Raw genomic sequence first — 17,502 nt, forward strand, 5'->3', positions numbered from 1 at the left:
ACCAACGTTAGCTTTAGACAACAAAACCAACATTAGCGTTAAACAACAAAACCAACGTTAGCTTTAGACAACAAAACCAACATTAGCGTTAAACAACAAAACCAACGTTAGCTTTAGACAACAAAACCAACATTAGCGTTAAACAACAAAACTAACGTTAGCTTTAGACGACAAAACCAAGGAGGTAGAGGGGGTAGAGAGGGTGGGGGAGGTAGGGGGGGAGAGGGGGAGGTGGAGGGGGGGAGAGGGTGGGGGAGGTAGGGGGAGAGAGAGGTAGGGGGGGGGAGAGGGGGAGGTAGAGGGGGGGAGAGGGTGGGGGAGGTAGGGGGGGGAGAGAGAGGTAGGGGGGGAGAGGGGGAGGTAGAGGGGGGCATATTAAAATGTGGAAGAGGAGGATCAATAGGAAACAGGGAGGGAGGTTGATGAGGGGGGAGGAAGAGAGACAGATGCGTCATACCAAAACATTAGTATGCAATCAAGTTGCTAGTGCAGTAAGATTGTGTGTGAGTGTGACAATGCAGTGTAGAGCTGCAGCAGCTGTCCACACACACACACACACACACACACACACACACACACACACATACCCTCCTTTGTCTCAAAAAAAGTAAAGGAAGAGCAAAGAAGCAGCACATCAGTGATCCATACATTCACTTATTGATCAACGTCAGACTTTGGGTTTCAGCAGAGGAGCTGATTAGAGGGATGGAGCACACACACACTCACAGACACACACACGTACAGTAAAAGGAAGTGGATGTCGTTTAATGTCTATCTCTACCTCTTATGTTGATCGATTTAATTGTTAAAAAGGAGGAGGGAGATAGATAGAAAGAGAGGGATGTAAAGGGATGGATGGATGGATAGATATAGTTTCAGTTTCTCTGCAGCATTTTAGGTGAAGACCTTTGTGGTGTTAGTTCTTTCTACACCCTGAAGAGAGAGAGAGAGAGAGAGAGAGAGAGAGAGAGAGAGAGAGAGAGTGTGTGTGTGTGTGGATGGGGGAGGGGAAGGGGACTCTCAGACATTGATGAGCTGCACCTCTCTCTCTCGCTCTCTCTCTCCATGGTCGTTGGCAGGTCCATGTTACCATGGTAACACTCACATTTCCGCAGGCTGGCTGGAGCGAGGCGCGCTGGTTGAAAAGGAAAGAGTGAGAGAGATCACTGCAGAGGAGAGGAGGGCATTACCCCCCCACAACCACCCCCCTATGTCTTATCATTGGCTGGGCTCCGCTGGGCCGTCGAGCAGCTTCTGGTCTGCTCAGTAGTCTGAACACGTTGGACCCAAACTTCAGACCGCATTTATTATTCATCCTCGTCCTCAGCAGCGCTGCAGCCGCAGAACGCCACATCACAACACCACATCAGAACGCCACACCAGAACGCCACAGCCGCCCGTCCCCACAGAAGTCCAACGCAGAATGCCAGAACAGAATCCATTCCTTTGGTTGATGAAGAATAGAAGGTCATAAAGGACAACCTCAACAGTAAAACTAGCGTTCTATATTGTTCTTATTTAAAACGCCACCTTTTAAATAGGAACAGAGAACATTATGAGAAACAAACTGGTTGAGCCGTTTTACTTTGAAAGATTGTTTGTTTGACTTCCTGTCTCTGTGGTTTTTCCTCCTCCTTCCTGGTTATCGTGAGCCTCGTCAGCCCACCTCCGCCCCCTTTGTTTCCACCTGTGTCTGTGGCCTCGTTGGCTTCTGGTCTATGTAGTCCCAGTCCGGTCCTGGGTCAGGGTCCCTGTTTCTTTTTATGTTTCATTCTACTGCTTCCTTTTCTGTTTTGGGGTCCTGGTTTATGTTCCAGTCTCAGTCCAGCTGCTGCAGCTCTCCAGGTCCTCCAGTCCAACATGAACGTGGCTGACCTCTGACCTCTCCACTGAGTAGCGACAGTGGGGCATTCAAGGGTACTGAGACACTCAGACGGCGTTGCTAAGATACAGTATTCATCCTGATCAGGTCTGGAGCTGAAACCCTCCATGAACCTCACATCCAGAGCCCCCTACCTGCAGCTCCAGGAGGAGGGAGGAGGAAGAGGGAGGAGAGGGAGGAGGAGGGAGGAGAGGAGAGGGAGGAGAGGAGGAGGAGGGGAGAGGAGAGGGAGGAGGAGGGAGGAGAGGGAGGAAGGAAGAGAGGGAGGAGGAGAGGAGAAGGAGGAGGAGAGAGAGGAGGGGAAGAGGGGAGGAGGAGATGAGGAGGGAGGAGAGGGAGGAGGAGGGAGGAGGGAAGAGAGGGAGGAGAGGGAGGAGGAAAGAGAGGGAGGAGGAGGAGGAGGAGGAGAGGGAGGAGGAGGGAGGAGGGAAGAGAGGGAGGAGGAGGAGGAGGAGAGGGAGAGAGGGAGGAGAGGGAGGAGGAAAGAGAGGGAGGAGGAGGAGGAGGAGGAGGAGGAGAGGGAGGAGGAGGAGGAGGAGGAGGAGAGGGAGGAGGAGGGAGGAGGGAAGAGAGGGAGGAGGAGGAGGAGAGGGAGGAGGAGGAGGAGGAGGAGAGGGAGGAGGACGATGCAGAGCCTCCACTCACATTCCCTCCCATCTGAAGATCACGGCGGTCAGATTCTAACACTTCCTGTCCGACAGCAGATCTGAGCAAACATCAGCATGTAAATGCCAGGCCGAGAGGCGTTCAGGGGCCGCAGGAGACGCCACGCAGGAAACACGCTGGAGTGTGGCGCCATCTAGCTGTCACAAGGGCTCATGTCTCTGTTGCAGTCAGCTGGAGGGGTCTTTGGGTGCAGTCGAATAGTCTATTTTGCTTAGGAAGGTTCCTAACTGAAGAAGTGACCCGGAAGTAAACAAGTGGCCGCCATGATAAGAGCTGTTCGAATTCTCTAAATGCAAAGGAAAGGAGCTCCAATGCTTCCTTTCAGAGCTCCTTTAGCATAGGATGCAACGGACCTTCCTATACGATAGGAAAGGAGATTACGCCGACCCACAATTCTTAGCGAGAGCAACATTTAAAGTGCCGCACACCTCGGCCGTTCATGAAAACAAACAATATGCCTATTTGCATATTTAACAATGACTTTCATGCAGACATATAGTAATTGGAATAGTGATGATAAATGTATGTGGACAGTGATAATTGAATGGTATTTTTTTTTTATTATTATTTCAATCATGTTACAAATGTTTGACAAAAACGAAACTAAAGCCACAAATGAAACGTAAATAAAGCAACCGGTCAAACAGGAAGGAGGAGCTGCTGGACCTGAAGCCGGTCAGTGAACCAGCTGTTTATAAAACCAACATGGGGAGAAGTGGACGATGCGCTTTTTGTAGTCCATTATTGTAGTTTATCCAGTGCAGACGCACGTCAATCGCCGGTGCCGATCATCAGCTGTCAATCATCAGCGGCCGCGTTATAATGACGTAGATAGTGAAAGTCCGGTCGGATTCTCTGAGCACCGCGGTCGACTATTCCTAAATCCTTTTGAGTTCTCCTATCGCCTTTCCTTAACCCCGTGACCTTTTCCCCAGAGGTCAAGGAATAGGAGATAGGAATAGGGGTTAGGAATAGGAGTTAGGACCTTATTTTTTGACTATTCGACTGCACCCTATGACACAGATCACAGCCATCAAGAGCCTCCTCCATCGTTGTAGTCCAGCCATGGATGAGGACTACAAATTACTTCTGCGATTCTAACATGAGAATAAAGTAAAATTTCATCAGATTTTCAAACTTTTTCCATAAAAAACATCAGAGAACAGAAATTAATCTGAACCTTCAATCAACAACTTTCTTTCACAAATACGCAACGCACCGCTCATCTAAACCTCAGTCACATGACTTCCTCCAAAATCAACAGTGTCACATGACTTCCAGCTATATCCTGTAAATGTCCTGAAGTTGTGATCGAAGTACAAAAACACAACGAGGTGGTTTCATTCTGGCCTTTTATTCAACAACAACAGCAGCAGCAGCAGCATGAGGGTGAAGCAGCGGTGTTAGTCCGGTAGCTCCATCAGGTCCAAAGAGTTACACCATGTAACCCTGAGCCTCTCCAGAGGAGGCTGTGCTCCAATCAGGAGCTCCGTAGGGAAAAGTCTCTGTTGGGTCAGGAACATAAAACAAAGACTAGTCGTCATCCGTTCTTTTCCTCTTCTTCTTCTTCCTCTTCGCCTCCACCACGTCACCGTAGGAACAGTCTATCGGTTCACATTTCACCACCACGTCTTCCTGCTTCACCGCCACGCTGGGCTCCACCCCCTCCTCCACCTCCTCCCGCTCCCTGTCCTTCTTCTTCTTCTTCCTCCGCCTCTTCTCCTCCTGGAGGTGGAGCTCCGGCATCAGCTGGTCCTGGATGTCAGCTGCTGGTTCCTGTTTCACCCTGATTCCTCCCTCCTCCTCATCTCTCTCCGTCTTTATTCGCTCGTCTTTCTTTCTCTTCTTCTTCTTCCTCCTCCCGTCCTCCTCGTCCTCCTCTTGCCACATCTCTTCTACCAGTTGCTTGGCGACCAGCGGGCGGAGCGTCTTGGAGGAGGGCCCGAGGGCAGCGCCGTCCGCCTCGCTCTCGGCCACGCAGGTTAGTGTGGGGGTCTTACTGCCGAACGGGTGGAACCTCTGCTTAAGGCCCAGCGGCATGGCGGGGGGCGGGGCGGCGGGGATGACCTGGGGGGCCCGGCTGGTGCCGCCGTCTCCATAGCTCTCACACACATTCAGCAGGCCGGAGAAGAGGGGGCCCACCACCACACCGCCGGTCGAGGCCCCGCCGCCGGTGAGCAGGCGGAGCTCCGAGGTCCCGCCGGTCGACGCCAGGACGCTGTAGACCTGTTGGCCGCTTCCAGTCTGGACTCCACCTGCAGCAGCAGGGACCTTCAGGGTCTGCAGGCCTGAGAGGGGCACCTGGACGCCGGCGAGACTGGAAGAGGGAGAGGCGTGTTAGGAAGCAGTACTGATAACCAGACAGATTATAAAGTCATGTGACGCCGGTGTGTCTCCAGACATGTGCCAAATCGTCATCTTACGTGTGTTTACTGGTCGGGCTAACATGCTAGCCGTAGTTTTTACTTGTTGTCATAGCAACTTCAAACATCCCGTCTTAGCAGAAACAAGCAAGATTGACTTTGCTACATTATATACTTCAGCATGATGACACGAGCGTGACGTCACCATTGTGGGTTAAAGCCTGCCGGAGCTTTGATGAGCCACAGCTCGTCTCCTCCTCCGCCGCTCCTCGGCTCGTGGCGGAAGGACACGAAGTCAGCGGGACACTGGTACCTGGTGGTCTTCTTCTCCCGCCCCTCTGTTGACCCGAACCAGAAGCATCATGAATACACAGCACAGAAGAAGAAGAAGAAGAAGAAGAAGAAGAAGAAGAAGAAGAAGAAGAAGAAGAAGACGACGAAGAAACTGCATGGAAACACACGATAAGAGTTGGATGGTTTCTCGTCTCGCTTGAATACCGGAAGCTACACAGTCTGGATCTATTTTCGGTGTGTCTGAGCGGGTTAACGTGTAAACATACCGGTTTCTTTCTGCCGAATGGCCGGTTCCGTCGGTTGCTCGTCTTCTTCATCTTCGCTGGATGAAGACGATGACGAGGAAACGTCTCGAGGCATCTTTACGTGAGCAAAAACAGCCCGCGAACTGCTCCGGGTCCACGTTCTCCAGTGGCTACCGCGCGGACGCACATGTGTTGACACCACGTGACCCCTGATCTCGAATGGCGTCACTTCCGTGTCACGGCGGTTGTAGTTCTTCTTCTGTGGATTTTTTTTTTGGCAGCCGGCATCCAATGTGTTGCATTGCTGCCACCTTCAGGTTAATGACGCCATACCCTCAAATTCTTTCCATCAGACCAGTGTCTGATCAATCTTTTAACAAACACCACCTTCCCCTCCCACTGGATCCCAAGTTTAATATGCCTTTAACTGACACATCTTCCAGTCCCAACGCTCTCATTTTCTCCAGTAGTTCCTTCCTTTCACTGCTGTATTTCCTACAATAAATCAGAGCATGAGGCACTGTCTCGGGTTCTTGACATTCATCACACAGTCCATGTTGATGTTTCCCTATAATGAAAAGAGTGCTGTTCAATAAGGTATGACCCATTCTCAGTCTCGCGATAGCGACTTCTTCCTTCCTTCTCATCCTTCCTCAAGGTTTAGCTGACTCAGACACTCTTTTGTTCAATGAGAATAAATGCCTCCCTTTTGTCTCTCTCTCCCATAATCTTTGCCACTGGGTCATGATCCCCCTCCACACAAGACATTTCCCCTCAGCCTTAGACAGTTTTAATTTTATCTCCATTTCCTTCTTTACAGCTGCTTTTGCTAATTTATCAACTTTCTCATTTCCTGAGACTCCTGTACTGGGACCCACATCAGAGAAATCACCACTCCTCTCATAGTCACTCTTCTAATTGCCATCAGGATCTCACATATAAGGTCCTTATGGCTCTTCACAGTCCCCCAATACTAGGGATGGCTGAAACAGAGTCACTACAAATCAACACCTTTTGGTTTTCAAGCTGCTCAGTCCATTGTTTTGCCATTAAAATGGCATATAGCTCAATTGTGAATACATGTAGGAAATCTGATGTCCTCTTACATGACTCTACCTTTAATCTCTGAACCATAAAAGCTGCTCCCGTTGCTTCAGTTTCTTGATCTTTTGACCCATCAGTAAAGATTAGTAGATGATCCCCATAGTGCTCTCTCACATGGCACTGTAACTCAGATACCATATCCGCTTCATTGTTCTCGGTTTTAACTTTAAGCAGCCCTACATCCACCTTAGGTACATCCAATTGCCAGAGAGGTATCCGAGGCCATAAAACAGCTGGACAAAATATTTGATCAGCTACTAACAGCTCCTGTGCCACTGCCTCCCCTGTCCATCCAAAGCTTGACAACTTTGCTGCCCCCCTCTCCCAGCTTGCTTGAGTCGCCACTCTGACTGGATGATCTTCCCTCTGTCCCATCAGATTAACCCAGTAATTGGCCAGCAACTGTTTTCTCCTTAACCAAAGTGGCATCTCTCCTGCTTCAACTTGCAAGGCGCATACCGGGGATGTTCTCACAGCTCCTAAGCATATCCTAAGTGCTTTAGCTTGAATTAGGTCCAACTCAGATAATACTGACTTGGACGCAGACCCATAGACCACACTTCCATACTCCATCCTAGATCTCATCAGATACACATATATTTGCTTTAATGAAGCAGCATTAGCCCCCCAATCCATTCCAGAAAGGCATCTCATAATATTCAGAACTTGTTTACACTTGTCTATAACTTTTGTTATATGCGTCCTCCAGGTAATTCTTTCATCAAAAATCACCCCCAGAAATGTAAAACTCTTAACCCTCTCCACATACTTATCATAAAGCCCCTCACCTTTATCTCTTCATCTACTTTCTTTCTCGTAAAGAACATAGTTTTGGTCTTCTCCTTAGAAAACCTAAATCCCCACTTTGTCCCCCCACTCCTCCACTTGTGTTATTGATTCCTGCAGTTTCTTCACAATATGCTTTATATTCTTCCCTCTTTTCCATAAACTGCTATCATCTGCAAATAATGATTTACCAATTCCAGGCTGTACATTTGAAAAAATATTGTTGATCATGATATTAAATAACAGTGGACTTATCACACTGCCTTGAGGGGTTCCATTTTCTACAACCATCCTCTTAGACATTTCTGGGCCCATTTTTACCTGAATACTCCTATTGCTTAAAAAATCCAAAACCCAGTTAAACATATTTCCTTCAACCCCTAATGTGTGCATCTTGATTAAAAGACCCTCAACCCATAACATATCATAAGCTTTCTCAACATCCTTATCTCATCCTCTAGACATATTATTGAATCTGTGGTGCTTCTCCCTTTCCTAAAACCACTTTGACAACTGGTCATCAGTCCCTTTTCTTCCATAAAGTGCATTAGCCTCCCATTGACCAACCTTTCCATTAGCTTACCTACATGGGATGTTAACGCTATTGGTCTATAAGTTGTTGGCTTACTTGTATCTTTTCCTGGTTTCCTAATAGGAACAATCCCTGCCTCCTTCCACCCTGAAGGAATCTTACCCTCTTCCCAAACTTTATTATATAGTCCCAGCAACTTCTGCAATCCCTCACCACTTAAGTGTTTTAACATAGTGTAGCAAATGCCATCCTTCCCGGGAGCTGACTTTTTACATTTAGCCAGTGCATTTTGTAATTCCCCTCTTGTAAATGGAACATCATACTTATTCTCTGACCTTATTTTCCTTTGAATATCTCCATATATTCTTTTCGGTTCAGCTCTCCCCATTTTCTCTTCCTCTGATAAGTTATTGTAGCTATGTACTCAGTGTGTTCACCATCATCTCTGCCTTTTCTGAGTTGGTTATAGCCACCTGCTCCCCATCAGTCAAGACTGGATAATTCCATTCTCTTCTATTTCCCTCCATTTTCTTGATCATTCTCCAAACCTCATCTATAGTGGTCTTACTTCCAATTGAGCTACAATACTCCCTCCAAGATTCCCTTTTAGTTTGTCTTATAGTTCTCCTCATTACTGCCTGTAATTGTTTATATTCAATCAAGTGTTGATAATTATGAGTATTCTTAAGTATTCTGAACGCTCTGTTTCTGTTCTTTACTGCCTTTTCACACTTATCATTCCACCATGGAACTGCCTTCCTTGCAAGTTTTCCTGAGCTTTTTGGAATTGAGTTTATTGCAGCTCTGTATATACTCTGTCGCACATTTGATTCATATCTCTCAACATCATTTGTTTCCTGGACCAACCTTAGATACGCATCACTTGTTTCCACAAACATTTCCCAATCTGCTTTTCTGAAGATCCACCTTTCACTGCTATTCTCCGCTATCATTTCAATATCTAGCCTACTCATAATTGGATAGTGATCACTCCCAATATTGCTGCCTCCATATACTTCCCACTCACACTTTGGGGCTAATCTATTTGACATAAATGTAAGATCTAATACTGACTCTTTACCGGTTCTGACATCTATCCGTGTCCTTCTGCCATCATTCACACACACCAAATTCTGATCATTCAGCACCTCCTCCATTACTTGACCATTATTATCTGTCTTTTCCCCACCCCACAAAGTATTATGAGCATTAAAGTCCCCACGCCATAGCACATTATCACTATCCTGACCTTCTATTTCCTCTCAGTTGTAGTTCCAACGCAAAGCCACGATTAATTGGTTCGCGTTGCCAAAATCGGTGTGAGGAAACTCAAATACCCACAATGCACCTGACGGGTTACGCAACGTTCAAAGCGTCGGTCCGGGCAGCCGTTGACAGCCGTCCGGAACGGGCCGGAGTGGGTAAACAAAGCAAACAAATGGAGAAAATAGCGAAAACAACCCGAAACGTTGAGCCGTCTGACATTTAACGTTGTTCTGAAGCGGTCTGGCGCCCGCGAAAGCAGAGGGTCGCGAGCCAGAAGACTGTGACTGCTAACTAGGTTAACATAGCTAGCTGGCTCGTCGAAGCCACTAGCTGTTAGCTAGGGCTAGCTAGGCTAACCTAGCCGTTAGCTAGGGCTAGTCAGGTAAACCTAGCCGTTAGCTCGGGCTAGTCAGGTAAACCTAGCCGTTAGCTCGGGCTAGCTAGGTAAACCTCATTAGCCTTTGTTGGCTCGTCGAACCCGCCCAGGTGAGCTAGCTAGCCGGCCATGTCATCGCCCTCCTCCTCCCGGCGCCAGTGGTGCTACCTGTGCGACCTGCCGAAGATGCCGTGGACGGTGGTGTGGGACTTCAGCGAGGTGGTCTGCCGCGGCTGCGTGAACTACGAGGGCGCTAATCAGATCGAGTTCCTCATCACGAGTGCCCGACAGCTGAAACGAACTCACGGGATGCAGGACGGGAACGTCCGGTCCCCCGGTCCGTCGCCCAACAAACACGGGTCCGGACGGGGAGACGCGGAAGCAGGCAGGTCGCACATGGAGCGCTTCGACCGGGGAGGGAGGGGAGTAGAGGGCGCCGTGTCGGCCATCCGTGTGCCGCCCAACGGGCTGCACCGTGACCAGCAGCCCCAGGAGGTGAACCGCCAGAGCCCCAGCGGCAGCCGGAGACCCATGCTCGGCGCTGCCATCCCTCCCAGTCTAGTGACGCAGAGCATTGCAGGGATCCCCCATGGGCTCCTTGCCGGTATGCAGGCGGGTCTGACCGCCAGAACAGCCCCCATGAGCAGCCCCATGATATTCCCTGCCCCGGTGCTGGCCGAGATGAGCCGCAGACAGCTGGGGATGGGCATGGGCATCGCCCCCTTCATCACTCCGGAGCTGGAGCGAGAGCTCAGTTCGTCCCAGAACCAGCCCAAGATCCAGACACAGGTCCACACAACCGTGGCTGGCAGCAGCAAGACTACAGGCCTCCCTTCATCGTCCTCCACCCTGGCTGGAGGAGTGAGCCAGACCAGTCCCAAGCCTGCCTCATCTCCAGCGAGGCAGCCGCGCCCCCTGACCGCGAGGTCCGGAGGGGAGCCGCTGGGATCCAGCACCTCCGCGGAGGCTGCCACCACAGCTGCAGCGCTGCCCCATAGTGGTGCCTCTGAGCTGGGCTCAGCAGCACCCAGCAGCACCCATTCAACAGGAAACACTCTGTCCTGCACCTTGTGTCACGAGAGGCTGGAGGACACCCACTTTGTCCAGTGTCCATCGGTGCCGGGCCACAGGTGTGTTCCTGTTATGTTTCCATCAGTAATCACACCTTGTAGTCTAATCAATACGTATCCTGTCTAAATCACATGTTGGATACTAAGTAATCCTGAGTAGTTGTTCCTGCTGGTAGATAACATGCTGTCTACCTTCACTCCCATCAGGTTCTGCTTCCCCTGCACCAGGATCTACATCCAGAGCCGGCGGGGGGACGGCGAGGTCTACTGCCCCAGCGGTGAGCGCTGTCCTCTGGACGTCTCTCCCAACAGCCCCCCCTGGGCCTTCATGCAGGGAGAGGTCTCCACCATACTGGGCACCGCTGGAGCAGGAGCTGCATCAGCTGCTGCACTTGGAGCTGGGAACGGGCCAGGACCAGGGCCAGGACCCGGAGCTGCTTCTGGGAGCGGAGCGGCCGGTGGAGACGTCACCATCAAGAAAGAGAGAGAGACGTGATGCTGATTTCCATGGAAACCAGACCAGGACCCAACAGGCAGGTTAGACCTCCGTGACGAAAGACACAATACTCACCTGTTAAATACATTATTTCATTTCTATTACTGTATCAATATTATTGATCATTAGGGCTCTTTAATTACAAAGACCAATGTGAAGAAACGTAATGATTTTAGGTAGAGGGATGAGATTTACAGGAGAGGAGGGATACGCAGTTTTGAACAAGGTTGCACTGCACAATATTCAGGGTTGGTTCGGTGCTGGAAGTCCTTGAAAACACTTGAATTGTAGTGTGGTGTTTTCAAGGTTTGAAAAGTGCTTGGATGTAGACTAAAGGTCTATAAATGTGTGTTGTATGTGATGACATCTATGATAGAACAGAGAAAAGAAGATCTCCATATCTGAGGGACTGAAAACAGCATTTTCTGACATTTCTTTATGAAAAATGACTTTTGATGATGAACAGATGATGAAAATAGTTGGTGATTATATTTCTGTGGATCTGTTAGTGGAATTAGTTTTCCTTTCATTTGTGGTCCTTCTGTAAAAAGCTGTCTCCAAACATCATGTTGGTTGTTTAGAGGACAATAACATCTCATTTAATGTGATGAACAAGTGACATCATAAGTAGACTGAATACTGACCATTGGATTGATACAAAGATGGAGTTTACCACAGCTGGAAGGGGCTGGAAAAGCATGGGAATGCACCTGGAAATGCTTAAAGAGTGCTTGTATGTGACTTTGGCGAAGGTGGAGGAACCCTGAATATTAAATTAGGAATTTTCACCCTAAATTTGTGTACATGTTGAAGTTGAATGCATCAGTTTGATTCAGGTTGAAGCTACATTTGAGTCTATTTGTCTAAATTATAGAAAACCCAGACCACAGTGTTGACCCGGTCACATGATGGTTGTTGTTTCCAGAGTCGCGTATCAGCAGGAGAGAAGCAGCACACCGAGCCACTTCAGGAAACCTCTTCAAATCCTCCACCTTCCATTCTACCAACGGACACATTCGGCCCCACCCAAACCCACCAACTGTGTGTGTGTGTGTGTGTGTGTGTGTGTGTGTGTGTGTGTGTGTGTGTGTGTGTGTGTGTGTGTGTGTGTGTGTGTCTGTGTGTCTGTGTGTGTGTGTCTGTGTGTGTCTGTGTGTGTCTGTGTGTGTGTGTGTCTGTGTGTGTGTGTGTCTGTGTGTGTCTGTGTGTGTGTGTGTCTGTGTGTGTCTGTGTGTGTCTGTGTGTGTCTGTGTGTGTCTGTGTGTCTGTGTGTGTGTGTGTGTGTGTGTCTGTGTGTGTGTGTCTCTGTGTGTGTCTGTGTGTGTGTCATCCCCACTCAGCAGGTCGCGTCTGCCTTCATCTTGTTGCCATCTTCCCTCGAGGAGACGTCAAAGAGGCGGGACTGTTGCCATAGCAACAAAAATGTTTCCCCCACCTTGGTCCACAGATTGCTCTGCGCTCCTATTGGTCAGAAACGCTTCAAACATGCTTCACTTCCTGGCACGGGTTGTCATCTACGCTGATGGCATCGGGGCCGAGTCAGTTGACGGCAACGGGGCGGAGTCAGCTGACTGCGTCGGGGCGGAGTCAGCCGACGGCGTCGGGCATCTGAAGCAGACGTTGGTTGAAAGGTTTCATGTTCTATGCCGGCGGTCCATCTCAAGTTTACGATGTAAAACTTTGTGACTAGACCTCGTGGTTTAAAGCCCAAACAGGAAACGTGGATGCCATGCTAGTAGCGCCGGTGCTCGCCGTTTTAAATAGTCGACTTTGATTCGACGTGTAGAAACCAGCTGCAGTTAAACACTCTGTTTCTATTTAAACATTGCTTTCATACTTCATTCACCCCGATGTACGGAACAGGTATTACTGACAGAATATATATATATATATATATATATATATATATATATATATATATATATATATATATATATATATATATATATATATATATATATATATTATATTAGATCTATAGGATGTGCAATCAGTCCTAGTACGCAGCGGTTTGGAGCATGTAATAAAACCATTGTTTCATTTATTAAACCTTAAGTTTTCTTAAAGTGAGAATCCACCTAAAAGCAGAAATGTGGAATATTGTTTGTGAAATTAAAGTAAGTGTTTGTAACTTGATTGTAACTGACAACGGTCTGATTCTCTAAGTGCAGCGAGGCACAGACGAACCAAAGGTCACTTCCTATTGACGTTTGTGGATGTAAATGTTTTATGGAAGAGAAAATATATACGCACTACTCACAAAAAGTTTGGGATATTCGGCTTTCAGGTGAAATTTCAGGATGAACCTAAAATGCACTATAACCTTTACAGGTGACCTCAATTTGACCTTCTCTAAACTTGAATGCACACGTTCAATGTTTCGGTACTTTTTGCACAACTTGCTGTTCTCTAACATTCACAACAGCTGTTTGATCCTTGAATCGACCAATCAATGTGGTTCAATGTGGTTCAATTAGAGTTGGTATTTAAACAGTGGCCAATGAGCTTAGAGCGTCACAGAGTGTCATCAGCTGCAGCAGAGACAGAGATTAGACGCGCAATCATGCATGCGCATGCATTTGCCTCGCATAACCAGGCATTCTGGGATAAAAACGTCTGCTGGTGATAACTTCCCTTTGCGACGTGTCACATGACTTTAAAAACTCGCAGTATCTCCAGGGGTACCTCCCTCTGCATGCTTTTCTGTGCAGATGGTCTCAAATTAGTGCGGACATAAGACACTCCCCTCAACGTTGCCCTAGTTGGTTAGAATTACCACGTGAGAAAATTCCTCACCTTTGCTCCTCAGCCTCCATCAACAAGGGGAGTTCCAATGCTTTGAATTCGTCCGCGACGAAGAAAGCCAGCGCCGCAGGGCAGGCCATATTCTTTGTGCAAAGTCCGTGAGGTGCACCTGTGTCCGACTTGACGTGGTGGGAACTTGACGTGTTTATGACGAGTTCTGGCGGATCCTCTCAAGTCTCGTGCATGCATAGGCGCAAATGCATGCGATCTGAAACACAGCCACTGTAAGAGTCCCAGAAAGCAGAGATGTGGACGTCCTTTGGTCACATGACCAGTTATAGAGACATTGACATGTTGAGTTATATATCCACCACTGCTGCTGGCTTTTGTTTCAATACATTGAGATGAGGAAATCACCGTTACATGCTTCTACTTTCATGATATAATATCACTGTAGCGTGAACTCCTTACTTTTCACCAAACCGCCCTAACTTGTTGTGAGTAGTGTGTATATAGATATATATATATATATAGATATATTATATATAGATGGGTATGTGTCTTCATTACGTTGACGGGATTACAGGATTCTCATGTAAAACGTGACAATGAATGAACGGTTAATATGCACTGAAGCTTAATGCTGCTCCTCATTAAGTGCCTTCAAACGCTCCTCTGCTGGTTCATCCTCAGGGGAAGCAGCTGCTCAGAGCCCCCCCCTTCCTGTGGCTTGTTTTCAGCTTCATGTACAAACTAGAAAGCAGGAATAAACGGGATGAAGTGTGGATTCTCTTGGTCTTTGTGAGTAAATCTCATTCTGTCAGAATAAAACGTGATTCCAGCTTTGATGATGATTTTATTACAAGTGAAGTGTATTCTAATGAACCATGTTTACAGGAGATACACATGAATGGTGTCTCATATAAAGTCTTTGATAAGAATCATTACAATCATCCAACTGTTCATGTGGAGACGATCAACTCAACAACGCCACCAGATGGCGCTCACGTTCTCCAGAAGATGATGTTGAAGATGTTCCCTCTTCATTAATACCATGTTATGTATATGTCTGTATTAATATGTTCATGTTGCTTACATGTTATGTATGTCCTTATTAACATCATGTTCATATTCATCTAACTGACAGCTGATCAGTTTGTCCTCTCTGATGTCTGTGCTGATGACCCCTCCTGTCCAGCAGGGGGAGCTGGTCCTGGTCCTGGTCCTGGTCCTGGAGGACATTAACATCTGATGAGTCTGATTGTGGCTCCAGGTAGAAAAGCTCATCACAGGAACATGGACCTGTCTAACACGTGCACACGTGTGTGTTTATGACTTTTAAGCCGTCAGGTCATATTCCATGTTCACCATTGAATGATTAAGTGTTGAGAGAGCTGGAGTCATTTATATTAGTGTGTGTGTGTGTGTGTGTGTGTGTGTGTGTGTGTGTGTGTGTGTGTGTGTGTGTGTGTGTGTGTCAGAAGTCCAGTTGAGAAAGTGAATGCTTCCCTGTGTTTGTCAGAGAAGTCAAACTCCCGATTGTCAGTGAACTCATCACCAAGGTGTAAGGTAGTGAAACCGTAAAAGCAGCTCCAGCTGGTTGATCTATAATGAAGTGTTGGTGCGTTCAGGGACTGTTGGTGTTTCTTGGCTCGTCCAGCAGTTAGACTGGATGTTTAGTTGATATCGGACTGTGGAAGGAAAGCTTTTAATTTGAAGTTGCTTTTGTCTTCCGGACTCTAAAGTTCCTCTGCAGCTCTTCTGTGCTCTCTAGCGGACACAAGGTGGCGCTGTTGGCCTCCGGACAGAATTCTGCTCAACGAGCTGTCATCACTGATTAAGAGGAGAGATACCAAGGTATTATATACTATAACTAATATCTATATTATATGTTATCATTATATATTTGTAATCATTTGATATTATTCAATATGATATTATTATTTACTATAGGCCTATATCATTATATATTTGTAATTCTTTTTGTTATGTATTATATATCAGAATATATATATATATTATGTATTATATACTCTAATATATGTATAAGTATATTATATATATTTGTATTATTAATTATATATATATTCATATGTGTTATTATTCAGTATGTAAAATGATTTATATTATATACTATATCATATATTATTATTAATTATAGAATAATATATCCATAATTATATTTTATATTGGTATATCTATATCAAGTTGTTGGTGGTGAAGAACAAAATAAAGAAGAAAACGAGTACAAATCTAAAGTTTGTTCTCGGTTCAGAACCATAATCTCATTATTTATCTATTTATTTTTAAATATTGTCTTCACAAATGTCGTTTCTTATTTTAAACGTCCTATTTTTGTTTTATTTATAAACGGGATAAAAAAGTCCAAACTAAAACTAAAACTGTTGTTTATGTTGATTGTTATTTCTCTTGAATATGATATTTGCCTGTTTGTGAAGTAAAGAAAATACATGTTAACAAGAAGCAGCAGGTGATGAGTCGTTTCCTCCGTTACTGTTAAAGCAATGATAGATGTTCATGACGGATGGAGGGATGAATCCATGGAGGGATGGAGGGATGAATCCATGGAGGGATGGATCCATGGAGGGATGGATAGATGGAGGGATGAATCCATGGAGGGATGGATCCATGGAGGGATGAATAGATGGAGGGATGAATCCATGGAGGGATGAATCCATGGAGGGATGGATAGATGGAGGGATGGATCCATGGAGGGATGAATAGATGGAGGGATGAATCCATGGAGGGATGAATAGATGGAGGGATGAATCCATGGAGGGATGGATAGATGGAGGGATGAATCCATGGAGGGATGGATCCATGGAGGGATGAATAGATGGAGGGATGGATCCATGGAGGGATGGATAGATGGAGGGATGAATCCATGGAGGGATGAATAGATGGAGGGATGAATCCATGGAGGGATGGATAGATGGAGGGATGAATCCATGGAGGGATGAATAGATGGAGGGATGAATCCATGGAGGGATGGGTAGATGGAGGGATGGATAGATGGAGGGATGGATAGATGGAGGGATGGGTAGATGGAGGGATGGATAGATGGAGGGATGGATAGATGGAGGGATGAATCCATGGAGGGATGGATAGATGGAGGGATGGGTAGATGGAGGGATGGATAGATGGAGGGATGAATCCATGGAGGGATGAATAGATGGAGGGATGAATCCATGGAGGGATGGATAGATGGAGGGATGGGTAGATGGAGGGATGGATAGATGGAGGGATGGATAGATGGAGGGATGAATCCATGGAGGGATGGATAGATGGAGGGATGGGTAGATGGAGGGATGGATAGATGGAGGGATGAATCCATGGAGGGATGGATAGATGGAGGGATGGATAGATGGAGGGATGAATCCATGGAGGGATGGATAGATGGAGGGATGAATCCATGGAGGGATGGATAGATGGAGGGATGGATAGATGGAGGGATGGATAGATGGAGGGATGAATCCATGGAGGGATGGATAGATGGAGGGATGAATCCATGGAGGGATGGATAGATGGAGGGATGGATAGATGGAGGGATGAATCCATGGAGGGATGGATAGATGGAGGGATGGATAGATGGAGGGATGGATAGATGGAGGGATGAAAGGAGACAGACCGGCACCTGGACGCAGCTCTACTCTCTG

At 47.0% G+C, this 17,502-nt stretch overlaps 2 protein-coding genes across 4 annotated transcripts; one reads left to right on the forward strand and one right to left on the reverse strand.

Annotated features, from left to right (window-relative positions):
- Nucleotides 1-2,739: 2,739 nt before the first annotated feature.
- polr1g (RNA polymerase I subunit G) lies at nt 2,740-9,241 on the reverse strand. Its single transcript, XM_084020357.1, has 4 exons — nt 9,122-9,241; nt 5,472-5,678; nt 5,117-5,249; nt 2,740-4,865 (listed from the first exon to the last, which is right to left on the reverse strand). Exons 2-4 carry the CDS (start codon nt 5,563-5,565, stop codon nt 4,082-4,084), a joined length of 1,011 nt encoding a protein of 336 aa, XP_083876483.1. The 5' UTR covers nt 5,566-5,678; nt 9,122-9,241; the 3' UTR covers nt 2,740-4,081.
- Nucleotides 9,242-9,417: 176 nt separating this feature from the next.
- Nucleotides 9,418-12,957, forward strand: irf2bp1 (interferon regulatory factor 2 binding protein 1). Of its 3 annotated transcripts, XM_084020353.1 has the most exons (4): nt 9,418-9,520; nt 9,552-10,644; nt 10,792-11,121; nt 12,006-12,957. In XM_084020353.1, exons 2-3 carry the CDS (start codon nt 9,644-9,646, stop codon nt 11,078-11,080), a joined length of 1,290 nt encoding a protein of 429 aa, XP_083876479.1. In that variant the 5' UTR covers nt 9,418-9,520; nt 9,552-9,643; the 3' UTR covers nt 11,081-11,121; nt 12,006-12,957. The 3 variants fall into 3 exon arrangements, with proteins under 3 accessions (XP_083876479.1, XP_083876480.1, XP_083876481.1); XM_084020354.1 differs by lacking the exon at nt 9,418-9,520 and having other exon boundaries at nt 9,639-10,644; nt 11,955-12,957; XM_084020355.1 differs by lacking the exon at nt 9,418-9,520 and having other exon boundaries at nt 9,639-10,644; nt 10,792-11,117.
- The last annotated feature ends 4,545 nt before the right edge of the window (nt 12,958-17,502 follow it).

The sequence above is a fragment of the Eutrigla gurnardus genome (assembly GCF_963514095.1).
Source record: "Eutrigla gurnardus genome assembly, chromosome: 10".
Taxonomy (NCBI): domain Eukaryota; kingdom Metazoa; phylum Chordata; class Actinopteri; order Perciformes; family Triglidae; genus Eutrigla; species Eutrigla gurnardus.